Source organism: Lycium barbarum, chromosome 3 (assembly GCF_019175385.1).
Source record: "Lycium barbarum isolate Lr01 chromosome 3, ASM1917538v2, whole genome shotgun sequence".
NCBI classification, from domain to species: Eukaryota; Viridiplantae; Streptophyta; class Magnoliopsida; order Solanales; family Solanaceae; genus Lycium; species Lycium barbarum.
This window is the reverse complement of record NC_083339.1, coordinates 146,968,224-146,993,933: the sequence shown is the minus strand read 5'-3', so window position 1 is coordinate 146,993,933 and position 25,710 is coordinate 146,968,224. Positions and strand designations below refer to the sequence as shown.

General features: G+C 37.4%; 3 protein-coding genes across 4 annotated transcripts; 2 read left to right on the top strand and 1 right to left on the bottom strand.

The window, feature by feature from the left end:
* Window positions 1-1,061: 1,061 nt before the first annotated feature.
* LOC132633458 (protein FLX-like 3) lies at window positions 1,062-15,966 on the top strand. 2 transcript variants are annotated; one of them, XM_060349888.1, is made up of 5 exons: window positions 1,062-1,221; window positions 3,842-4,379; window positions 4,509-4,654; window positions 10,234-10,313; window positions 10,421-10,761. In XM_060349888.1, exons 2-5 carry the CDS (start codon window positions 3,853-3,855, stop codon window positions 10,502-10,504), a joined length of 837 nt encoding a protein of 278 aa, XP_060205871.1. In that variant the 5' UTR covers window positions 1,062-1,221; window positions 3,842-3,852; the 3' UTR covers window positions 10,505-10,761. The 2 variants fall into 2 exon arrangements, with proteins under 2 accessions (XP_060205871.1, XP_060205873.1); XM_060349890.1 differs by lacking the exons at window positions 10,234-10,313; window positions 10,421-10,761 and adding an exon at window positions 14,889-15,966.
* A 1,532-nt stretch (window positions 15,967-17,498) lies between these two features.
* LOC132633459 (thioredoxin-like 2, chloroplastic) lies at window positions 17,499-20,252 on the top strand. Its single transcript, XM_060349891.1, has 4 exons — window positions 17,499-17,911; window positions 18,515-18,694; window positions 19,527-19,691; window positions 19,889-20,252. Exons 1-4 carry the CDS (start codon window positions 17,726-17,728, stop codon window positions 19,946-19,948), a joined length of 591 nt encoding a protein of 196 aa, XP_060205874.1. The 5' UTR covers window positions 17,499-17,725; the 3' UTR covers window positions 19,949-20,252.
* Window positions 20,253-20,563: 311 nt separating this feature from the next.
* Window positions 20,564-24,959, bottom strand: LOC132633457 (phospholipase D alpha 4). The gene is made up of 4 exons (XM_060349887.1): window positions 24,646-24,959; window positions 23,805-24,359; window positions 21,698-22,889; window positions 20,564-21,185 (listed from the first exon to the last, which is right to left on the bottom strand). Exons 1-4 carry the CDS (start codon window positions 24,730-24,732, stop codon window positions 20,752-20,754), a joined length of 2,268 nt encoding a protein of 755 aa, XP_060205870.1. The 5' UTR covers window positions 24,733-24,959; the 3' UTR covers window positions 20,564-20,751.
* Window positions 24,960-25,710: the final 751 nt, after the last annotated feature.

Here is a 25,710-nt window from a genome sequence, read left to right as displayed (position 1 = left end):
CCCAATTAATTTTGTGGTATTCTTTCTCTTTTGTGTTAATTCATGTCGATCTCTACATTTTTGTAATCCTTCCATTTGCCAATTTACTTTCGTTCTTTCTTTTTCTTTTGTGTTAACTAACGTCTCTATTTGTCGTCTTTATATATATGATGGTTAAGTTTGTTGACAAGTAACATGCAGACTGAAAAATGTGGCTCTCCAATTGTGGCAATAAAGATATCAAGCGGCAAGAGTTTGTTATAAAGTATGTTGGAGAAGGTGAAGTTCTTCGATCACTTTTTAGTTATATTGAAGTATTATTTATATTTTGTGCATTTTGAACTTCATTCAACAAGAAAATATGACCACGCTGCAGTTATTAATGATAAAAATATTTGAAAAAAGACTTCAGAAATTAAAGTCACAACAAAGAACAGATTTTTAATACTTGTAGGAAATCAATTAGGATATGGTGATTGATGCCACTTACAAAGGTAACAAATTCAAATACATTAATCAAAGTTGTTCTTCAAATATTGAGATGCACAGATGGTAGAAGTATAATTGGTATATTTTATGTCCGCGCGAGCGCGGACAAATTTACTAGTGTATTTGATATTGTCATTTAATCTTGAAGCATTCAATGCCTAGGAAAGAAAAACAAAGCATTCACTACCAAGAAGTTACTGACTACGCTAAAACGAATTTGCGTTGTAGAAAGTCTACTATTCGTGGTCATCCGATAAAAATGAAAACAATACAGAGAAGATTAATATGACTTATGCACAAAGACATATCTTTCATGTGTTGTTTCTTCAGGGTCATCCGATAAAAATGAAAACAATACAGGAAAGAGTAACGCGACCTTTGCGCGAAGATGAGATACACATATCTTTCGACGTGTTGATCTTATTAATTCTATTTTGTGAAAGAAAAAAATAAAAGATTGCTTTCATTCATTTTCCTATATTCAATATAAGTCCAATTCCACAAGGTCTAGGAGTTAACCATGATACACCTTTAATTTTAATTTTATAAATAATATTATCTTATTTTCATGGAATAAGACAAAGGTAATTTATTCTTATTCTTATTTCCCCTCGACTATATTCCTTTAAAAAGGCCCTAAAATATATATTCTGCCACTTTGCAAAACGCTTCACAAACAATTCTACATAGCGGCGGTGACAAAGGCATCTCTACACCATCTTGTTCGCTATCAAGTTTCTCTATTTTCGTTAGGTATAAAATCAAATCTCAGTTCTAATTCATTACTTTCGATTTAACAATCGTTTAAATTTTCGGTACTGTTTACTTCAGGAATCTATTTAAATTGTTATGATTGAAGATTTTAGGGTTTCATGGTATATTTTTTGTCCTTTTATAAAGTTGAACAACCTGGGGTTTTGATCTTTATTCTTTTTTTGAAATTATTTGTGCTGTATATATAGACTGGGAATTTAAGGATGAGTATTGATTAATCTACTACTATTAAGGATTTTGGAAACTAAACGTTTTTTTTAACCTTGTAATTCTGTGCAAAGTTCATTTTTTTTTTTTTTGTGAATGTTTCTTGCTTGATAAGAAAGCTTTTTGTTGCTTTTCAGTTTTTTGGCTCACTAGCTGTTTTTTAACTCCTAATATATACTGTAGTCCTTACATCGTGTGATCATTAACTTTCCTAGGCATGAATGGCTTTTTTTAATATTCCCGCCAAGACACGTCGGAAAAAGAATCGCAATAAGATTTAGATGATTTTGTTGTATATATTTAATTTCTTTTGAAAAAAACAAGGGATGCTTGTCACATCTAAGCAGGCAAAGATTAGTCAAATAATGTTCCCTAATGTTAGTTTTCTTGCGCACTATCTGACAACGCCAATTAAACCAACTCTTTTTTTCAAGTAACGGATGAGTAAGTTGTGCTCTTGCATAGAGTTGGCAACGGTGCGGGTTCAACCTAAAACCACAAAGATTCAACCCGCATAGCAAATTTTCTATTTTTAAACCGACCCACTTAAAGAATCAGTAGGATTAGTCCACAACGTTAATGCATAATCAAATCCGATAGGTTGTAATTCTACATTTTAATATAGAGTTTAAGTCTTAGACATTGTACTGAATAATTATATAATCATGTCACTTAGCGAGTTAAAAAAAGAAAGAAAGAAAGAAGGGCAGCCCGGTGGCTCAAACGATCCCACGTTAGCAGGGGGTGTGATGTAGACAACCTAACCTAATGCAAGCATTAGTGGCTGCTTCCACGGCTCAAACCAATGACCTATAGGTCACACGGAGACAACTTTATCGTTGCTCCAAGACTCCCCTTCATGTCACTTATCGAGTATTTAAATAACTTAATTAAAATAGTAACTAACCTGCAATTATAGATTACCTGCACTAAAAAAGTTTACATTATCTATGTATATAAATTAAAACTTTTTAACATAAACATTCTCTTATTTCTATTATAGCAATTGAATACTAAATTATTATCAAACCTGTCGGATTTGGAAAAAGAGTTATAGATTGGATAACCATGAATCTGCATCTGACTAATTTCATTATGCATTAAAATCGCGGACTAATCCTTCTGATTCTTTAAGCGGGGAGGAGGGGGGGTTGCGGGGCGGGGCAGGGCGGGGCGGGTTAAAAATAGAAAAATTTGCTATGTGGGGCGCGTTGAATCTTTGCGGGTTTAGGTTGAACCCGCATTGCAACCGCCCACACTGTTTCGATCCCTGTGCCCGAGCACAGTTTACTCATCTGTTACTTAAAAATAGGAGTTTTTGTTATTGGCAGTTTCAGATAGCGCGGAAGAGACTAATCTTATATTAGTTAAATCAATAATATGAACCTACTTCATTTCGTTCCATTCGGACAAAAGAAAACTGAAGTGAGGAGCGCTATTTATCATAGTAATACTATTTTCTTACGTCTGCGACAAACAAAAAAGATTGATATGAGTGAAAGAAATATTAAATTAAGATCTCAAAAGGGAATACATCACTGTAAAGAAAGGGAAAAACTGAAAAAAAAGAAGGGGAAAACTTTAAAAAATAATACAAACAGTGCAGTTTGGGTTGTTGTTGTTGTTGTAGTGCAGTTTGTTTTTTAACTCTTTCCAGAATAGGAATTCCCAACTCATCTATGTAGAACTGGAGTCAATCGGAATAGATGTCCCATATGAAACGTGTGCCCCGCAACTGCCTTGTGAAGAATTTTAAAAATGATTGCTTCAACCAGCCCTGCCTTGCTAGTGTGTTCCCCCACCCCGCTAATGTGCCCCCCCGCCCTGCCTCGCGTAGGCTCGAATCCGCCGCGCCCCGCCCCGTTGCCATCCCTAGTCTTGCAGCAGTAACTTGTTTTAAGTTGACCAACATTCAGAAGTATATTTGATGTGCAATCGAGCTATTGAGTTGGATCATTAGTTTGTAGGGGAATTAACAGATTGACCCCATTTTTTCTGGATTTCCTAAATTTACTCCATATTATCTTTTGTAACTTACATGCATTTCCTTTTTGTTTTAATTGAATGAAATGCGTTTCTACTAGATTTTGTCTTTCCAGAAGTTTGGATGTCATTCTGTGTACTTGCAAGTTACATGTTAATCTGTCTTCACTGATCGGCGACTTTCGTATTATTTTCACCCGAGTCATCTTTTGTTAGTCTTTTTGAACTTTGATCCCTTAGTTTCCACATAGTAAATTCTTTGGAATGCGCACCAGGCAGTGATATACTTGCTTTTTCTTTCCTGCTTTGTTTAAGGCTTAGTTGAACTGCTGTATCATTACTTGTTTCCGAGATGATTGTTTCTTGTTGTTGTGGTCTAATCTTTTTTGCTATTGTTACTCTTTTACAGCACTGTGTGAGATGGCAGGAAGGAATCGCATTCCTCGGGAAGCATTTGATAACCGACGGGGCTATCCTGCAGAAGGACATATTGCCCGGGTTCCTATGCCTCGACCCATGCCTCATCCTGCCTTGTTGGAGGAAGAACTTGAAATTCAACATGTTGAAATACGCAGACTTTTGGGTGAAAACCGGAGACTGGTTGAAGATCGAATTGCTCTGCAACGTGAATTGGGTGCTGCGAAGGAGGAACTTCATCGCATGAATATTGCAATAGGTGATATTCAGGCGGAGCATGAAATTCGCTCTAGGGAACTAATTGAAAGGGGTTTGAAGCTGGAAGCAGATCTTCGAGCTGCTGAACCTCTGAAAAATGAGGCTAAACAACTCCGTGCTGAAGTTCAGAGGCTTAATATTATTAAGCTGGATCTCTCTGGCCAGGTACAGACCCTCACCAAAGATCTTACCAAGCTACAAGCTGATAGCCAACAGATTCCCCATTTAAGGGCCGAGATTGATGGACTGCATCAGGAGCTTTTGCGTGCTAGGTATCTGCTTTTATTTTGTTTCTTTCTGTGTCTGGAGAAATCATTAGCATGGAATGCCGTTGCTTCACAAAGCTGCTCGGTGACCATCAGAAGTTGTAACCCTTATATTAATTTTATCGTGACTTCTAGGTCTGCTATTGAGTATGAGAATAAGGCTAAAGTTGAACTCATGGATCAGAGACAGGCAATGGAGACAAACTTGGTCACTATGGCACGCGAAGTTGAGAAGCTACGTGCTGAGCTTTCTGGTTCTGATGGTAGAGCATGGGCTGCAGGTATGCTCTTAGTAGTTTATTAAGCCTGTGAAGGGTAGCTTACATGTTTTCCTTTCTAGTGGTGGAGGTACTGTCTTTTCTGCTGCTCCAATTGCTTTTGGGAGCTGATCACACTCCAATGTAGAAATGACTTCTGCCCTTTCCTCCCCTTTTACCTTTATTGGCATGTAGTAGAAGAGAAAGTCAAACTATTGATGCTCGAGTCTGGGGGCTTTCTGATGGTGAAATGATACAGAGTCTAAATAGATTCGTTAGTTCATTTTTACCACAGTCCATAAAGACTTAAAGTGTTGGAAACTTTGAGAAAGCACTAAAGTTTGGACTTTAGGGTGTCTGCTGAGCTAATTCCTATATGGGGAACTTCTTTCCTCTCTCCTGTAAATCTTCTTTGCGCGAGCTTCCGTAAGCCCTGAAAATTGAGGTCAGTTCTAGTTATTCACTTGTAGGCTAAGTGCCAGTTATATTTCTCCTACGCATACTTCTTTTAATATGTTAAATGCCATTGCTTACTACCACGAGTCCCCATCTTCATTGCAGCAGGCTGCGATTGCAGGCACAATCTAGTTTCTCTTGAACGACCTCCTCCTTACAGCTGGATTAGATTTCTTCAATCCCATAAAGCATATGACATTACATAATGCCTTTGTTTTTTGGATAAGGCAAGCAATTTTATTGACAACTGTGGGAAATCCCACATACAAGCCATTTACCAAAAGAAGAGAGCCTACACCAAAATATGGTTCTCAACAAAAAAGTATAAATTGGGACCTCATAAGTACACCAAAAAGAAACGAGACAAAACACTACTTTGCGTTCTTACAAAATCAAGTTCCAACCTTTGAAGGGGACTCTTGGAGCAACGGTAAAGTTTCTCGGCGTGACCTATAGGTCACGAGTTCGAGCCATGGAAGCAACCACTAATGCTTGCATTAGGTAAGCTGTCTACATTACATCCCTTGAGGTGCGGCCCTTCCTCGGACCACTGTCTTATTTTTTAAAAGTTCAACCCTTCAAAAGCCCTCATATTCCTCTCTTTCTAAACCAGGCCCTCACGTTTTTCTTCCCTCTTCTGTGAGTCCAACTTTGCAAAACCTCCTTCACTGAACCCGACACGACCCATTGCATCACAAACAAATTGAGGGTCACCCTCCATAACCGACTAGCTACCTTGCAATGCAAAAGAGGATTTTCGACACTTTCGCCTACACTTTTACACATAAAGCACCAAACTTACGTAGGTGATTCTTTTCTTTCTTAGGTTCTTTGCCGTTAAGATCGCACCTCTTGCCGCCCACCATACAAAAAAACAAACCTTGCTTGGTGCTCTAGGGATCCAAATGGATTCATGGGAAAAAGTACATTCGTCTCTCACTAGTAAACTCTGAGTCCGGCACCAAAATGGCACGTTGTTGAAGCTTAAAGACAACAATGGCATGGCCTCTTTTTTTTTTTTTTTTTTTTTAAATATGATAGTGGGTTTTTCGTTCAATGTTCAACGAAATGTTAACAAAAGTTAACGTTTCCGTCAATATTTAAAAAAAAAAAACACTTTTTGTTACAGGTCTGGCAAAAGACAATTTTTTTTTTCTTGTTTCGCCAGAATCCTAGCGAAAAACAAATTCAGAATTTCTTTTTTCCTTTTCGCTGGGAATGTGGCGAAAAGGTATCAACCCTTTTTTTTTAACCATTTTCTCTAGGTTGAAACCTTGAACTCCACACTTAACTCTATCTCTTTCTCCTCATTGCCGTGCCCCTCTTCCTCCATCCTCCATTCTTTCTCTTCTTCCTCTTCTTCTACGAATCCAACACAAGTATACCTCAACTTTTGCTCCATAATCTTCTTCAAACGATTTTGAGGTAAATTGTCAATTTTATAACTTTTTAAATATATTTTTTAATTTATTGAAAGAGTTTGTTTTAGCGTGGTGAGATGAATGAGGTATTATGGAAGACTATTTATGGAAAAATATAGAGTGCAGAACGGTCTAAACCACACATGCAATTTAAATATTTAGGTTTGAAGGAATGTATGTTGTTACTATATATTAAATTGCCATTAATTATAAATAATTAACTAACTACTTGGCTTAAGTAAATTGAAACATAACAATTCAATGTAAGCATTCAATGTAAAAAAAAAAATAAAGAAAAATAAGCACATTTCGCTGGTTGCCTAGCGAAATGCGAAAAAATAAATTAATAGTTATTAAAAAAACATTTCGCTGGTTGCCATCAATTATTAATAATTAAACTAACTACTTGGCTTAAGTAAATTAAAAATCAATGCATTAAGTAAATTAAAGCATAATAATTCATATAAATTAAATAATATATGTAAAAAGTTAGAAAATTGATAAATTACCTCACAATCGTTTGAAGAAGATTATGGAGCAAAAGTTGAGGCATACTTGTGTTGGATTCGTAGAAGAAGCGAAAGAATGGAGAAAGGAAGAAGAGAAAGAATGGAGGATGAAGAAAGAGGGGCACGGCAGTGAGGAGATAGAGTTAAGTGTGGAGTTTAGGGTTTCAACCCAGAGAAAACGGTAAAAAAAAAAAAATTAAAGAAAAAAGGTTAATACCTTTTCGCTACATGCCCAGCGAAAAGGAAAAAAGAAATTCTGAATTTGTTTTTCGCTAGGATTCTGGCGTGAAAAAAAAAATTAATTTGTTTTTTGCCAGACATGTAACGATTTTTTTTTTTAAATATTCACGGAAACGTTAACTTTTGTTAACATTTCGTTGGACACTGAACGAAAAACCTATTATGGTATAAAAAAAAGGACATACCATTTTTGTCTTTAAGCTTCAACAACGTGCCATTTTGGCGCCCGAATCAGTAAACTCTTATAATAAGAGCTAACTATGAATAAGCCGTCACCACTTTCCCGCCATCTCCATATATCCGATCAGTCTTTTGGTGTGTCTAGTCCATACAAAAGTTCTATCAAATTGTGAAATTCTTCCGTCTCCCAATCATGAAGGTTCCTTCTGAATCTTATGTCCAGTGAGTAACACCCTCATGAGACCTCCAGATTTGTTGGACTATCATCTCTCTGGCATGAAGCTCGATATGAATTAGGAAAGGCTTCCTTCAACTCAATCTCCCTGCTCCACTTATGTTCCCAAAAACTAATCCTACTTCTGTCCCCAACTTTAAAAAAGATATGTCCACAAGAGTCTTCGAATCTGTTCATGATACTCCTCCACAAACCACACCCAAACGGAGTAACAATGTTTCTAGTCCTCCATCCACTATCCCATATTTTTCCGCTACCACCCCCCTCCAAAATCATGCTCCTCCACCCCGAATCTCCAGATCCACTTCCTTAACAAAGCTTTATCGAACACCTTGAGATCTTTCAGTCCGAGACCTCCCCGTTCCTTTGGGTATGTGACAACTCTTCAATTCACAAGATGGAACTTCCTAATGCCTTCCACTAAGTCCCACAGAAAGTTACGTTGAAATCTTTCCAACGTTTCTATCACTTTGCCAGGGGCCTGCAGAAGTGACATGAAATATGTAGGAATGCTAGAAAGAGTGCTTTTGATCAAAACTCCCTTACCCTCTTTCGACAAAGTACCTCTTTTGCCATCCGCTAGCCGCTTCTCTACTCTCTCAATCACCGGATTTCACACTGCGAGATCTTTGTGAGAGGCTCCCAGAGGTAGTCCCAGATGCCTCAACACCTGCGCTATTCTCCTGAATGTTATCTACTATTCCCACCGTGATCTTACGTTTACTAAGATTGATCTTTAGGCCTGACACAACCTCGAACCAAATAAGAATAATGCCTTAAATTGCAGCTATAGGACTACCTGCCTATTCTATCATGATACAGGGACTAGATTTTATTATGTAGCTCTATATACAATTTAAGCAAACTGAAACTCCCAAAGAAAAAGAAAATAGAACAGGAGATAAGATGATGTTATATATCAGACACCATTCTCATCCAAAAATTATTTCAAATGATTCAGTAGGGGCCATTTATTTCCAATAGCAAAAGATCTACTTAACATAATCCAGTTGTTATTATGCGAATGCATTGCTGTAATTTTCTTTGGTAATGTCTCTTATTAAATTTCTGCTTATTTCTTAACCAGCTCTTAATAAAGGAGATCCAATCCTCTATACAAATAGGGAACTCATAAGTAGACCAAATGGAAACTATAGACAAAAGACTACTTTGCAATTTTAAAAAATCTTGTTCCACCCCTTGAAACGCCCTCCGATTTCTCTATTTCCAAATAACCACATGATTGCTAAAGGGGCCACCTTCCATGCCCTTGGACTTCTCTTCCCCCCTCCTATGCGTGATCTGGGAGCTCTTCTTCTTGGACCTAAACACTCTTTTTAAAGAGGTGAATAATTTTATTGGTAGTAGGGTGAAAATCTCCCATTGACAAGCTATATATCTTACGAAAACATGTGATTCCTCTTGGATCCAGAGATCTGAAACATTCAGGTGGGTGGGAAGGGTTGATGACTGGTAATTTCTGCCTTGGAATTTTATGGGCAATGAACCTATTTAAAGTGGCCCATTTCGTACCAGAGAAGCCTATGTATGAACAAGGGTTGATTTTACTTTCCCTCCTAGCTACTCTAGGTTGCGGGGTAGGCTCCGGGGGAGAAGTTATAGACACCTTTCCATACTTTGTAGCTGGAGAACTTCATTTAATTTCTTCTGCAGTATTGGGCTGACTACTCCAAGAGCACTCATCCATAAACCGGTTACTGGTAAAGAAATGTAACCAACGTTTATTGGAAGAAGCAACCCCAAAGATTTTGGACCAAAAGCGGTTAGCAGTGACCATTGAATAAGTTTCTTCATATATGAGCCTCGTTAGTATTATTTTGGTAATCCCTTGAGCTGTTTAGCTAGGAACATTCCTTTTTAACCAGTTGTAGAGTTAAGTTAGCACTCATTTCATGATCATGATTTTCTTATTTTGTTTAGGGGATTGCAAGTTTTGCACTTCGAGTCTAAATGACCTTAAGACTTGGGAGTTGCTGAAATTTTGGTGATTGTAATTTTTGGTAGTGCTTGTACCTCATGTATAGAATCTCATTCTGGAGTTGCAGTGAACGGTCTCTTTTAGTTCCATTTGTTCGATGTTAGAGGTAGGCCTACCTGCCAACGAGTAACCCCCCCTCCAAAAAACGTAGAGACAGGAGAAGATTTGTGTATAGATGATCCTTTTTGTTTTCACTGCTATTGTCCTCGGGAAATGGAACCAGGTGATGACCGAATAGTACACAACCTACAATTCAGAGTGATCAAGAGATATATCTGCCATGATGAATAACTTCATCTCTTTTATAGAATCCTTAAGTAAAAGTTGTTTAAAATCCTTCCTCAAACTTCCTTACTTAAAGGTAGCGAGAAGAATGATTACAAGTTGTACCTGTTTAACCCTCTACTGTTTGAGCAGTAGACTTGAAAACTTTTTGCTCTTGATCACCACTGACAAAATTAGATCATACAGTTGCCTTCTAGTGTGGATAAGCAGTTTAAGAAATGAGGGTGCTTTGTTCATTTGGTTACCTATGTTAATGATTTATTATCTGTTTGCTAAAGGTGGATCATATGGGATGAGATATGGAAGACATGATGCAAGTTTTCCTGCACCTTATGGCGAGGGATATGGGGTTCGCATGGTATGAATATTTCTAGTCCCATGAATTGGGAGTTCTATTTTAGTGGTCATCACAAACATCATAGGTAGAGTCGACTTGGTAGATTGACATTCATCCATTATTCTCAGGGTGCTGCTGACAAGGGTCCTCTGTATGGTGCTGCTTCAGCTTCACGGGGTGGACTCGAGAAACCTCAGATGAATCGTCGTTGAGGTGTTCTTTCCTGTTCGCTTGCTGTCCAATAGGAAGAAGAGCCTGGCTTTTATTCTTGTAGTTGTGTTTATACTTTCTAGTCTCTGCTGTGGATCCATAAACTTCGGGCACTGAAGTACTTCGTGCTGCTTTTTATCTCAAAACTGTATAGGGTAATTCAGGCTCTTCCATAGTTGATGGTGACGGTTGTTTTATTTAATGTCTAATGTTATGACTTTATAGTTTAAATTAGCAATGTTCTAGTCCTTTGCGTACATATTCATTGTCCATTTTGTGCTTTGTGAGCATTTGATTTTCTTAGTAGTTTAAATTAGTATTATCATGAAGCATTTCTCAAGGGACTAGCTGATGGATTTGGGAGTATGATGGAGCGTTTAGTTATCTTAGTAGATGGTGTACTGTGTACTGTACGGGAATATGAAGTTGCCAATGTTTGGCTTACTAGACAGTATTTTGGGATATGAAGCTTTACCATGAGGTAGTTGCTTTTTGGACATTGAAACACCGTGATTTCTCGATTGTAGTCTTTGGACCTTACTTGAGCGATATATGTTTGCACTCATACTGGTAGAAGAAGCTGATGCAGTGCAATAGCCCTCATCACAATATGAACCCATAGACTCACCTTAAGAAGTTCCATATTTTATATTACTTTCCTGCATGTATTATCCATGCAAGTATGTAGGATACTTTTTTGAGGCCAGAGTAACTAGTAAAGTGTGGAAATGAATGATGTCCCACGGTAGTTATTGTAGAATGCTCTGTGAGGATCGTGGTAGTGAATATTTCTCTCCTGTTTCCTGGAAGATTGTGGAGGTTCTTGTTAAGCGGCTTTGGTAAGGTTAGATGGTTTTGAAGAATGTCAGCAGCAGTGCATACAACAACAACAACAACAACAAACCCAGTATAATCCCACTATGTGGGGTCTGGGGAGGGTAGAGTGTACGCAGACCTAACCCCCACCTTGAAAGGTAGGGCGGCTGTTTCCGAAAGACCCTCGGCTCAAGAGAGGAGAGAAAGAAAGACAAGACAAGACAAAAGGTTAGATATGATCAAGCGTATTGAAAACAATATGAAAGCAAGGAATAACAAAACAAGAAAGTCATGGTAAAAGGAGAATTAACTGCTATAAATAACTATGAAAATGAAAACAATGAAGGTAAATAAGCCATTATTAACCAGCAGATACTCGCAGAAATCAAGAGACAAGAAACTATACAACAATATAACAACTCTCAAGGGATGATAAGCAGTGCATGCTTATCATAAATGCTGCTCTTGTAGTCACCTGCTGCAAACACAGCAGTGATATGAAACTGTTGTTACTATCTTATCCCAATTTCATTTGAGTTAGAACCATGAAGTTGGTGGTTAGTGATGAACTCAAATCATTATGGGGACTGGAGAGAAAGGATGGTGCCAATAGGAAGTATCATATCACTCAGTGTTGTGTTTACTGTGCGTTGGTATCAAGTTATCAGTTCCATTGGAGGCAGCCGCTACAGCTCAAAATAGATCGGCATGTTCTCGTCGGTTCTTTGGAATGAAGTCATGGTTACAAGATGGGGGACAGAGGCAGAGTGGTGAAGCTTGCATAATCTTGGAGTTGAGAGCTGAAACACCTCCCTGATCTGATTCAACCCATCTTTCAAATTTGAAAATGCAGCATCCATGTCAACTTCTGGGTAATCCTTCCTTAACCTTTCGCTCAACATGTAGCCGTGCCATAATGTTCATAAGGCCAGTCATCCTGGCTGCAGCAATTGGAACACGAGTTGCTCACGTACATTGAGGTGGTCCTCGAAATCTGGAGTGAAGACAGTGGAAGCTACATTGGCAAGCGATCACTGCCTATCAAAATTCCTAGGCAAGTATTCTGTTTCGATGGCCCCTGAATTATACTATCTTTCTACCAGAGATTATACTTGGCTGTGCTTCTCTATCTTCTTTCTGTCTCTGTGCGTTTATGTTCAGGAATATTTAGATGTAGATCGCTCCCGCTCTTCTTGTGTATGCTTGTGAAATGGCTTTATTTTCATCAGGACTAGTTCTTGCTGAGAGACCATCCTAATGTTTAGGGTACTGAATAGTCTAAGATTAGGTCTCAGTTATACACTAACCTATAGATCCTGGGTTTTTCTGAACCTTTAGGAGTCCTTTGGTTCGAAGACGAGATATGCAGGGATTAGTTATGCAAGGATTAGTTATGTAGGGATTAGTTAAACAAGGATTATGTAATGTTGAGATCATTTCTTGTTGAATATTTAGTTTGATGTATTGCATATTAGTATATAATATATAGTTTAAACTGTTTGCTTACTTTCCAAACAAAATAAAGTTTTTCTTAATATTATGAGGGTTAGTTTGGTCATTTTAGCATTTTAATCCATGTATTACTTAATACTCACATTCTATCCCGCAAAACTTATACATGTATTATTTATGAGGAAAACAAAAAAGATCTACCGAACATTGTATAAATTATTGCTGATTTCTATGTGGAGATTAAATTTCTTTCTACCCAACCAAACATGGTATAAACTTATGCTGAATTTTAGATGGAGATTATATACCCTACAACCCAAACCAAATGGCCCCTTATTGTTCTTATTGTTTTGCTGCATACTCATTCCTTTCCATTTTACTAGTTATATAGAAAGTATATGGGGTGGTCTAGTTCCTTCAGAGAGGCGCGTCCTTGTTTTATCAGACAACTGCAATACATAAGGAAGAAGGAACTTTTGCTTCCATTGACTGGGAATGCAGTGTGTGAAGTAGTTTGCTTTGAGATTTCTCAATTTTCTGTCTTTTGTTAACAGTGCTTGCTTCCTTTGTTGTGTTGTCTCTTCCAATGTTGCTTCCCCCTGTTGTTAGGGAATTGTTTATAGGAAGTTCCTATTGGGTTGCAAATGGGAAATCAATGTTAACTTATTGTATGGGTATTTCACTTAGACATTCAGATATTTGTATGAGGGATGCAAATTTACTTTTCAACAAGACAGGACAGCACATTTTTAATTTTGGCTGGAGAAGCAAGTATTGTGAGGATTCATCATAAATTGGCCTGCCTATCGTAGCCCTCCTCCTTTATCTGAGCTTAGACAGGTAATGTGAGCAAGCTCACACAGACGGAGTTTAAATGGAGCGAAATGGGCAGTGAGGATTCATATAACCCACTCCAACTTGTGTGGGATTGAGACGTAGTAGTTATTGTTTGAAGAAGCAATTAGGAGTCTACCTTGCTGACAAGTGGCGCCTTATTAATGGATGACACAATGGTCCTCCTATGCTTGGTTCATCTTGTGGTCTTTTATGTAGTAGTTGAAGCACATGTCATCTTTAGTAGACGGAGCCAATGCTCTGTAGTTTTTCACCTGCAGCTATTTTTGCAGCTAAGTTGCGCGGACTCTTCACTTCCGATGCCGCAACTGTGTCGGATTCTCCAAAAATAAATACACTACTTTTGGAAAGTCCAACACGCACCCCTTGACATTTTCGAAGAGTTCGAGCAACATATATTGGCAGTACGGTAATCTTGTATTCAGGTGGAGGTTAACTTATTTTGAGTATAATATTTGGCTTTGGGTGCCTGAATGGGTGACCTTTACCTGCAGTTGGTGAGTGGCAGTCATGTAAAGGAATCATTCTCGTTTTGGCAGAAGGTGGAGAAAACTTGATTTCGTGCTTGATAAGTTGCTGAGATGAAAGATTAATGTTAAAATTGAACTATGCCTACTTTTTGTTGGTGATTTTCCCGAGGTCTATCAGTTTGAGTACATCCATGGAGATGATGAGATTTTATTGTTTAATGCTCACCGAGGAGAGGTGGGTTTTAGTTCAAGAGTAAAGTTGGAAGATAATTGAGAGCAAAAGAAGAAGCTTTTGGCATTTGAGATGATGACCTAGGCGCTGGAGGTGGTAGGATATCTTGACTCACCGTCGAGTAAGCAGTACATGTTTTTCGGGTCAGCTATTGCTCAAGAATGGACACTCTATTGTCCCACTTGAATTGCTCATTGGTTCTGTCTTTCCCTCCTACCTTCCCTATGAATTGTTTCACAAAGTGTGGATTTGGGTACAAGTGGTGTAGGCTCCCCCCCCCCCCCCCCCCCCCCCCTCTCTTTCTGCCAATAAGAAAAAGGATCAATGTATGTTGTGGTTCTATCTGATTGATTGGTAAATTTACCTTTTCACATTTCTTTGTCAGGTTATGCGGTTCTAAAACTAACCATGCTATATGAAATTGCAAAATTGTCTCCATGAGTCTCTTGTTTATCTGAAGCATTTATGACTAAAGGAATTTTCTCTTTTTTTTTTTTTTTTTTTTTTTAAATTTCCTCGCAAATAGTGCGCTCATCATAGTTTGTTCTTCTCTATTTGCAGATGAAAGCTGGAAGCTTGGTTCAATGATGTGCTTTTACCTCTATCTGGCTGCCTTTATGCTATGGGAAGATATTTTTGGTACAAAGTTGGGCTGTGACCTGTTGGCTGTGGGAGCTGTATACGGTTAAGTTGGATGTTTTGTGGCATAATAGTTCAGTTTACTTGGCTGATATCTTTGTTCCTCAGGGATCCTTGGCTGGCATGATTCTTTCTTTTCTGATAATGATAAAGAAGGGGTCTAGGGAGTTCATGACGATCTGATCTAAGACGATCTGAATTGGGGTATTTCTGAATGATACTGAATAGGAAGTTCGTAAGCAATCCAATTTACATCCACTTGGGATTGAACTTAAGGGTGTTCTTATGATTGGGAGGAGCTTGACTGGGAATCAGCCCACATCTTGCCATCCTGCATTAATGAAATCAATTCCCATTAGTTGTCGCATTACATAAAATTCAAATGGACAGGAGTTGCCATGCTGTTATAGCAGCGCGTGGACATGGTTTTGACATTTTTATGCTCCCAGAGGTTGTGCTTATGAGCAGCAACATATAGTTACGCATGCCAAAGCGGGATTCTAACAGTGAGGGTATCGGAAAAGCAGCTTGATGGATTGTGCGACAGCTGGTAGCGTCACTTTTTATCGCTGGAAGTTAAGGTTCTTTAGTCTTCAAGTACGTTGTTCCTTGAGAGATGGGACATGATAGCAAAATCACAGAATAACATGGGACATACATGATACGGAAATATGGGGACACATATGCAAGGGTCGACTTCCTTAAGGTAGTTGCATGGCCCGATCGTCACTGATTCGTATACAATGATGAAACTGGATTTGCTGTGTTCGCAATGGCATGTTAGGTTCACCTAAATCCAGTTTCAACCAATTACAGCATATTCTTCTTGTCTTCTTTGAGATTGTTTGTTGCCTTCTCTTCATTTTTTTGTTTTTTGTTCTTTTAGGGGAGATGATTGAGTTTGGTATCTGAATGTTAGAATAAGTTAAATGAACTCGTACGACGATCCTTTACATTAATTAATGGGTAATATAGCAAGGAATAATCCTTCCTCTGACAAGTCATAACAGCATTAAAAGCAAAGCTAGACCTAGAAGAGTGAGATAATATATTGTTCAAGCCAAAGAACAGAAACCAGGTTCATTGTTTGGCTAACTTGCTTTCTCTTTCTCAAGTGAGGGAAAATCTAGTGTTCAACTTCTTTCTCACTGAGGAAAATAGATCGAGGTTGGCGTCTCAATGTTAGATAAGCTTAAATGAATATTACGATGAAGTTCATCAGAAGAAGATTTTTGGCCTTTATGGGTAGTAACTGTTATTAGTAGTAAAAGCAGAATAACTAGTTGTTTGGTCATTATGCAAACGAAGGCCATAAAACTAATGGGAATTGCATGTACGAAGCGCATGACTATAGTAAAAGATCTACCGCAATTGAGGTCTTCTTCCCTGCTTTATTTTTTTTCCTGAATCTTTATTTATGAAATTTAGAAGTTCTTGATTCTAACACCCAAATCGGGGAGAGGTCAAGAGTCAAGGAAGAGCAACTAATGATGGCTACAATAATTATCAAGTGAAAATTACTGTATTCGCGTGCTTTTGCGCAGCAGTTTTTGTTAGTTGTAGGGATTCAATTGGATTTCTGTTTGCTAGACAAAATGGTACTCATGTTTAACAAACTTAAAGGACTAAATACACTTGAGGTAATATAATGGAGACGGAAGTATGAGCTCGTTTGGATTGGCTTATAAGTTGCTTATAAGCTGTTTTCAGCTTTTTTGAGTGTTTGGTTGACCAGCTTAAAGTCATTTTGTGCTTAAAATAAGCTTAAAAAAATAATTGGACCCATTTGACTTAGCTTATCTAAAGCAGCTTATAAGCTGAAAACAGCTTATAAGCCAAAAAAAATAAGTTAGACTACCTCAACTTATTTTTTTTAGCTTATAAGCTGTTTGCAGCTTATAGGCATAAGCCCATCCAAACAGGCTCTATATACCTGGCCCAACTTAAGGAGTACTCTGAACATGATTTGGTTTAAGCTTTTTTTTTTCCCTAAAAATGTATTTGTTAGTTGAAAAAATTTAAAATTTTGTGAGTAAAAACAATTATTTCAATTCACCTTAGCGGTGGCAAGTGGATCATTAATTTTTTTTTTTGATTAAGCACCGGGTGTCCGGGTCTCTTTGAGCCCCGACTAATCCCGGGGATGCACAGGCCCTCGGCAAGTGGATCATTAATGTCGGACATAATTCAAAAATATAGATTCTATACCACCAAAGATTGGGGTAGAGTGGCAAGTACGCCTCTATCTTTAAATCGAGTTTTCGGATTCGAGCTCTTTTATGGAGTTGTTTTTTTACAGAAGCATTTTATCCTCAATGGGGAACTTTCTGGCCTCAAAACTTTATCAGCTGAAATGCTCCTCAAAACTGTTTTTTCAAACTTTTAATTCTCTATGTCAAATTTTAAGTTGAAACAATTGATCAGATTATATTGCAAAAATAAAAAAAAATAAAAATTGATATAAATATTTATGGACGTATTTGCGAAATTGCTGGAACCGAGTTGGAATAACCCGTGAGCAAAAGTCGCTTTTGGCAAATTACTGGCTATTATTGTGTCAACACTAACGTAAGGTGAAACCGTGAAAGTAACAAACGAAAGCATAAATCCAACTACATTACTGTCACTGTTCTAAAGATCCCAAACATATATCATAGTCTGTGCCTCATCGTCTTGTTGTTGATTCAGACAACTTGGTACTCGAAGATTCAAACGTATATTTTGTTGTACTAGTTGTCATGTGAAAAGAGAGACAGAATATGCAGGCCTACTCTCTGTTTTCACTTAAAGTTTCTCCTTTTTCCCTTCATTCAAACCCAACATACTCTTCTTTACTGCCCTTTAAACCTACTGCTAAATTTAACTCATGGGGAAAAACGGTTCTTGGTTCTAATGTTGTTAATGCTTCTGATTATGCCCCCAATAAGCCTTTGCTTCTTTTCAAGGTAATTTCTATCATGTCTTTTACTTTACATTTTATGGTATCTTTGAATCTTGATCTATATTATTATGTCTGTTTGAGAGTTCTGCTGCATTCTCAATTGGGAATTATTCAACTTTTTGTTGGTTAATTAACTTTGAATTACCTAGGCGGAGCTAGGATTTTGAGGTTACGGGTTCTGGATTCTAGAAAGGACAGTTTTTTTATTGGATTCTGGATAAAGTATTTATACATATTAAATGAGCTTTTAAAAACAAATACTACGAGGTTTGAGCTAAAGCTATTGGGTTCTGCTTAACCGTTAGACAAGCTTGTAGCTCCGCTCATGATTGACAACACTTATTAATGGCTCTTAAATTAAAAATCATGAAACAACTAAAGATATGTAAGTAGAAGGGAAACCCAAGAATTTGGTGTTGGCATAAACACTTCAATTGTTAATTCGTTTAGGGAGATACGAAGTTTTGGAACTTTATTAAAGATTGGGTTTTGCATTTGTAGTTCATCTCAGTTTAGACCAGGTCACGAGGGTCCATCTGTTCCCTTAAACTACACTTTTTAACTGGTTTTTACTTCCAATTTCAAGTAATCTTTTTCTGGACATCAGGTACATGCAAGTGCTGATGAAACTGATCAACCAAATTGGTGGGAAAAGAACGCTCCAAATATGGTTGACATCCATTCAACTCAAGAATTTTTAGATGCTTTAAGTCAAGCTGGAGATAAATTAGTGATTGTTGAATTTTATGGCACATGGTGTGCTTCTTGTCGTGCATTGTTCCCCAAGGTGAGTATTCAAGCTTTCCCCGAATAATGAACCTTTGCTTTTCTAAGCTAGGGGACGCATTGTTCTCACAAATATCGGTCTGATGTGCAACAATAATCACCACTTTTGTTTCTGCACTCCTGTGGTTTGTGCTCTTTAGCAGATAAGTCTAATAAATGAAAGCAATATTCTGGTAAAAACTGCTTCATAATAACATGATCAATCTCTTTTAGGATCTTTTGATATATCTATTATGAAAACAGAAATTTAATTAGAAGAATTTCATGGACAGAAGGCCTTCTCTTTGTTGACATTTTCAAGTTTTAGTCTCCTCATCTAAGCCTTATTAATCTGTGCTTTTTTTCTTAAAAAAGTACATAATATTCTCCTGCGCCATTTTATATCTTTTGGAGCTTATAGAACAGAAGAATTGGGAGAATGTTCCCAAATTAGTGAGAGCAATGAATGTGTGATAGGTTATAGGCATTTTACTTTGGTCTTACATCTTTTTCTTATGGCTATCAGGATTTGCTATGTCCTATTGTTCGATATTGGGCTAATTTCGTATGATTTAATTTCAACTTAGGCAATCATTGTATATTCTTAATTTATTTATTGATCTGGTTTGGCCTCATTAAGTTTCTAGTAATTTCTTTTGCTCACTTTTCTGTCTTTTGGTTTGTCTGTCTGAATCACCATGCTTACGGTTTGCTTTTATTGCAGTCTAAAATTTTGGTTTACCCGTCTTTCTGCTACCAGTTTTACACACCTGCTAGCGAATGCCAAACAAGTTTTTACTGTCCAAAATATCCTAATAGATAATTGGTTTGTTTTTCCACTTTTAAATGGTCAGATCTGCATGATTGCTGAAAAACACCCAGAGATTCTTTTCATTAAGGTGAACTTTGATGAGAACAAGTCCTTGTGCAAAAGCTTAAACATAAAAGTACTTCCATATTTCCACTTCTATAGAGGAGCTGACGGTCTGTTGGACTCCTTTTCTTGCTCGCTTGCAAAGGTAGGACCAATTGTTTACCACATCGCTGTAGTAGGAACTCCATTACTTGCTGATAATATGGTATCCTAAACTTTTTTGCTTATTTTTAGAGAATAAGTTTTTCTAACAGTCTAAGCATATGTTCTTTTACTCCTCATGTTTTCGCCTTCCATTCAATTTTTCCTTTGAAAGAACTTACTCTGGAAAATATAATGCAGCTCCAGAAACTAAAGGATGCAATTGCAAATTATAACCCAGCTCATGCAAATGAGAGCTGAAATGATTCTCAACTTCCGTGAAGTTTCTGCATATGACAAAGATGAGCAGTCCAAATCATCTTCGAAGTTATAAGTAAACATATCTTTTGTTTCTGAACCTTATTGCAGATTGTTATGGGCTGTGTTCACACTCACAGCTTTTCTTCTATAATATGCTAGAAAGCTGCACATAGTTCTTTGTACAAAGTATTCATTTTTTGCCCTTGCTGTGATCTATATCATGCGATGATATGGTAAAAATTCAAAACAAAATCACCATCGAATGTGTTTTATAAAGAAGAAGTACGGGAGTTTCAGGATTTTATTCAATTTGAAATCCATGGAAATGGAACAATCTGAGAGACTAGTGCATTCACAATGTGCTTATATATACATATACATGTAAAATACTATTCCCTCTGATACAGTTTGTTTGTCTTCGTTTGACTGGGCACGGAGTAAAAGAAAGTAAAGAAGCCTTTTAAATCTTGTGATCATAGACTAAAGATATGTATAATGTACCAAAATGTAATTTAATCTTGTGGTCTTAAATGGGATGTTAGAATTAAATAGGTGCCAAATTAGGAAAGAGGCATTCTTTTTAAACAGACTAAAAGGGAAAGTAAGACAAATAAATTGAGACGGAGGAAGTATTTCTTTTTCCTTTTATTATATTGCTCTAGTCTGTAGTCACGAAACTGATAGTTTCTTCTCTTTGAAATTTTGCAATCAAATTGCACATATAATGAAACCTGCTACTACTATTCATCATGTACAGGATCATCCGTTAGAGGGCTCGGAGCTTCCAACTCGTTATTTTCTGTCTATGTAGTAATTGTAGGTGCTAAAACTTTTGATCTTTTCCCTTTTATTGGTGCTTCTGTATCTGGGAAGTGACCATTTCTCTCCATGAGATCCTCTATATGACCTTCTGCAGTAACATTCATAGGGTAAGTGACCAAATGAACACCCTTCATGTCTTCTACTTCATCTTGATTGTAAATTCTCCACATTTGATCTCCGATAGAACGGATTTTATGCACGCATTCCAAACTTTGAGGTTCTTGGAATACTTGTTCTGCTTGTGCAGTATGTTCATACCACAATGACATACGATATGCATGAATGTCCTTTTGATCAATGTCACCTTCTTCAGTTTTCGACTGATAGCATCCTATTGCAATCTCAGTGTCTCGTTGTCCATCCATGGATCTTTGGTTTATGTTAGCAGAACCGATTAATAAGTATGTATCATCCACTGAAAAATTGAAGAATTGTAAGCACGTAAGCTTTATTAGCCTAAATGATCATTAATATGACATGCAGAAGTGGCAAATGGGCTAGTTGGGTCAAACTTAGTCGGGTTGGAATGAGTCAAATCAATGAATGGATTATGACCCAAGACATCCAAATTTTGTCCGGTTCAAAATGAGTTGGGTGAAGTGACGGGCCATAACCCGACCCGCCCAACATGACCCAGCCTCCCCTCTTTGTTTTTCTTTTTGGAAATGAAATGTGTTTCCAGTCTTCAATCTTGATTTGTATGTTTGAATTTGGTTTGCATTTTTACCCATCGATTACACTATTTGACCTGTTTTGACTCAATAATTTGATGGGTCATTCCAAGTTCAACCTGTTGGATTAAGTCATCAAACGGGTCATACCCCAACCAGTTTAAACTCGGGCATCTTAGACAGGTTACCAGAAAATGTATTAATTTTGTCACCTCTAAATAAACGCATGAGTAGAAGTAGAGGAAAGTTTTCATACCTATCATGAGCTTCGAGTGTACATAAACCATGAATCTCCTATTCTTTTGAGCTCTCCAGTACTGTGACTCAGAATGTGGAGAATAGGGAGGAACAAATTCTCCCTTGAGCTCTTCTTCTCTGTTAGCAAGACAGAAGAAATTCAAGTAATCTCTAGGATGCCCTTGTTCTCCACTTTCTTTAATCGCTTCACCTATAAATTTATACATCATCTTAGTAGTTTCCCGAGTCCAGTGCAATATATCTTGAACTGAATCGCTCTCTGGTAGTCCTTCGGGCCACATTGGTATCACAATGTACACAGAAAACCGCTCCTTAGCTTTGATTTTATTCGCAATCTTTAGTGCAATCTCAATTGGAATTAAGTTTCTGCAGCCACAATGTTGGTCTTGCTCCCAAAGGTGACATCCACCAATGAAATACTGATTCTCGATGTATATAAATCTATCAGCTCGTCTAATTGCTTCAACATAAGCTTCATGAATACTTCTTTCAACTGTCATGTACCTAGGCAAAGGGCACGCAGAGACATGATCAATTGATCGAAACACTTGAACGTTCCAATCCTGATCGGTAGAAGCCATGTTTGGCTGATTGCTTAATTCTGGAATTGATCTTATTGGAATGAGCAAAGAAGGGCCAATTTGCTTATTCCATCTTTCTTCAAAATTGTTGAGTATATCCATAGCTGCTTGCCCTGTGACACGAGCGTGAGCATCATGCCATGGTTCTCTCGGCCCTCCTTTGTGTAGGCTTGCACCAGGTAGGCTTGTTTGATAGAAATCATAGCAATGTGATTCTGTGTTGAGAGTTCTAAACAAGGAGTGTTCTTCTGTATCGTATCGACCATCACAAAGATCTAATCCACCAAGAAAACTAGTGATTTCTCGACTTGTTGATGATAGATGGCTTCTTGCATCTACTGATATTGCCTTTTGATGATGCGCGAAGAATGAGGGTAGTTTATGGTGTAATCTGGGAACCAATTTGCATACTACTTTTGTGTCTCGGAAATAGGCTAAAGAATCCTCGTCGTGTGTTCTCATCAGTCCCTTGTTCTTGATGATTGGTAAAGATGTTTCGTCGTCCCATAGCATGATCCTCACAGACACACCTTCCTCTGCTTTACGCTTCAACAATTCGCCCAGCTTTACTCCTTTTGCATGTGTGATTTCTGCACTGGGATCTCGGACCTGAAAGAGAAGACATCCGTGTTCCAAATGTTAGAAAATGGGCATTAGGTCTAACTCAACTGTAAAAGCCAGGTCAATCCTCAACCAATCTGGGAATATCTAACACCGTCACCTCGCTCGCCTAGACTTGATTTATTGGAGCGTGAATAACATAACATGAGGGCCCAACATTGGGTAAGGAAGACCCAGTCGCTTTTGGATCATCCCATTGCTACAGGATGTGCAACGAAACATCCTCTCTTTTAGAGCAAACCAATCCCCATTGGATCCTATCCCTGGCCAACTGATATACTTTTGGGCATACCTTCAACCTTACTCGAAATTCCTTCTTTACTCTATTGAGATCAAGAGCGGCCAAATATAAGAGGACTCTAATACCGTGTTAAGAAAATGGGCATTGGGTCTAACTCAAGCCCCATAGCTAGCTCACCTTCTGAGGTTTACCCAAAATCATATAAAGAGAAAGCAAGTCATTCCTCAACTTTTTCCTATGTGATACAGAGGAGTCCTACCAAAAACTTTTTGCGACTCAAGTATTAGTAATTTGCGACTCAAAGTATTAGTACTAATAGTGGTACTAACATATCTCGATATTAACCATGGTAATGGTTCTAACATAGTTCCACTTTTTTGTGAGCTTAAAATAAAATATGAATTGGAGATGTCCAATTCACAAATTGTAATAGAGGAGGTTAGGTTTATACTCGCCCTGATGTCTTTACTTTTTGGATATTTATATACGAGGTAGGGGTCAATGCCAAACCCTCAACATTTTCAGGTGAACAGAACCTGAGGTAAATCTGGCTATATTAAAAGAAAAAGTCATTCCTCAACTAATGTACGACAATCTAACACCAAAACGTACACATAAAACCATGCAACAAAATGTGAAATGATAATAGTTTTTCCCCTTACCAGGACCATCTTAGGATTGAAAGACCACCCTGCAATGTAAATCAAATGCTTTGCACCCTCAATGGCTCTGTGTATATCCTCCCACAAGTTCTTAGGTCTCTGCTGAAATGGCGGTTGGAATGTATGTTGGTGATGGGCATCCTGATATAGAGTCACACTGCAGTTTGATCTTTGAGGAAACGTCGAATTTTTGAATCCTGTGAATCCACTATTCTCTAATACTCTTCCCCAACTCGGTTCATATTCTGCTGGCTTGAACCACACGATGAACTGCAGTTTCAGTTTCTTCTTTGGCTTTTTGTTTTCACTAGAAAGTGGGAAAAATCCCTCGATTAAACTTGCTTCGTTTAAGAGCTTATGTGCCTGAATTGAGAATTTTCCTAAGATGGAGCATTTTGTTTTTAGAGTAATAGTAATGTTTGTGTTTGGAGAATGAGCACAGAGGATTTGAAAAGTCTGGTTCCAAACGCGATCGCGTTCTTGTGTTGTTTTTGCTACTGTCTTGTTGTCAATCTTGATTGTGACAAATGCAGGTTTTCCATTTGCTGAAATGCACTGCCAAAACAGAGAGAAAATAAGAGGACTTAGGCCTTAAAATGGATATTTTTTTAACAAAATTTTATGCATTCCCACGCAATCCTGCAATTTATCAACTAACTATTACAGTGTATTATGTATTGTGATAAATTATCATAAATAGACTAATTTTCTGCTAGTTGGCAACACGCCTCAACCCTCTGGTCTTTATCCGGACCTGGGACTGGCAATGTGATCATTCCCAACAGAGGTGGAGTTTTTATGATATTGCAAGATAAACTTTTGTTTGAAATGATTTACTTACCTTGAAGGGAAGAGGTGGCTTGCGAGATGTGGCACGGAAAATTGAGACTTCAAGTGTTCCATGAAAAAACTTGTGTTTGCCCTCCATTTTTTTGCAGTCTTCAAATTATTGACAATATTTGAGAGGAAAAGATCAAATATTATACAGAATTTTCTTTGGTTTTTTGTCATGGAGTCACATTAGTATGTTGATATATAAAGCTAGGTAAGTGTTATTTTAATCCAAGGATAGACAGGTATCTATGTTTTGTAAATCAAGATATGTGTGGAAACTTGGAATACAAATGAGATGGTGGAAGTGGACAAAACTTAAAAAACATGTACATTTCATCCTTAAAGGCAACCTTCAAGTTCACTGATTATTTCTGCTTTAAGCTGAAGTTTTCCCATTCCACAATTGTCACTTTTGTATTAATCTAACATTGGCTTAGGTAGCACCAATTATCTAACATTGTCTAAGGTTGCACCAAGAGTTTTTTAATATTCTTGAAATAATAAATTTTAAGGGTTAGGATAAAAATTACTTACACCCGGTGTTTAGACTAGAGCAAGATACATGTCTTTCATACCTACATTTCCCACTTTAGTTTTTAACTGCTAAAGCTAAATTACTTGGTTTGATATAACACATCAAGTGCGAGTAAGTAGTTTAACTATAGAAAATACTATTATTTTCAACTTTGATGCAGAAATTCTGTAGGATGAAGGTTTAATTTCGCCAAAAAAAAAAAAATACGATGAAATTAGTAATGTAGAAATAAGGCAGATTATTCGTTACAATATATTTTAATAGACTGATATATAAAAATGTTTATGGTATTAGTGTAGTTTATATCTGTTATAATAGGTCATTTGCATACCATGATTTGCAGATTTGCAAATAACAATCCATGTTTCCTAGAAGTTACATGTAATTGATTGATACGTTATCCACGGTGTTAAGTTTATTTGTACTGTTAATGTGTAGTAGTTAAACTCTAGACAAATGTGATCTGAAATAATGGTGAATATGTATTACATTTGTTTGTAGCAACCTTACCTCAGCAGATTGGTCTATATTTGGTAG

Bases quoted from the DNA above. Each gene is read 5' to 3' on its own strand.
- LOC132633457 (XM_060349887.1), bottom strand. From the start codon at position 24,732: ATGGAGGGCAAACACAAGTTTTTTCATGGAACACTTGAAGTCTCAATT. The intron at 24,360-24,645 runs GTAAGTAAATCA...CTGTTTTGGCAG, and splicing joins AGCCACCTCTTCCCTTCAAG to TGCATTTCAGCAAATGGAAA. The intron at 21,186-21,697 runs GTATGAAAACTT...TCAATTTTTCAG, and splicing joins ACACTCGAAGCTCATGATAG to TGGATGATACATACTTATTA.
- LOC132633459 (XM_060349891.1), top strand. From the start codon at position 17,726: ATGCAGGCCTACTCTCTGTTTTCACTTAAAGTTTCTCCTTTTTCCCTT. The intron at 17,912-18,514 runs GTAATTTCTATC...TCTGGACATCAG, and splicing joins AGCCTTTGCTTCTTTTCAAG to GTACATGCAAGTGCTGATGA. The intron at 19,692-19,888 runs GTAGGACCAATT...AATATAATGCAG, and splicing joins TTTCTTGCTCGCTTGCAAAG to CTCCAGAAACTAAAGGATGC.
- LOC132633458 (XM_060349888.1), top strand. From the start codon at position 3,853: ATGGCAGGAAGGAATCGCATTCCTCGGGAAGCATTTGATAACCGACGG. The intron at 4,380-4,508 runs GTATCTGCTTTT...CGTGACTTCTAG, and splicing joins CAGGAGCTTTTGCGTGCTAG to GTCTGCTATTGAGTATGAGA. The intron at 4,655-10,233 runs GTATGCTCTTAG...TGTTTGCTAAAG, and splicing joins TGGTAGAGCATGGGCTGCAG to GTGGATCATATGGGATGAGA.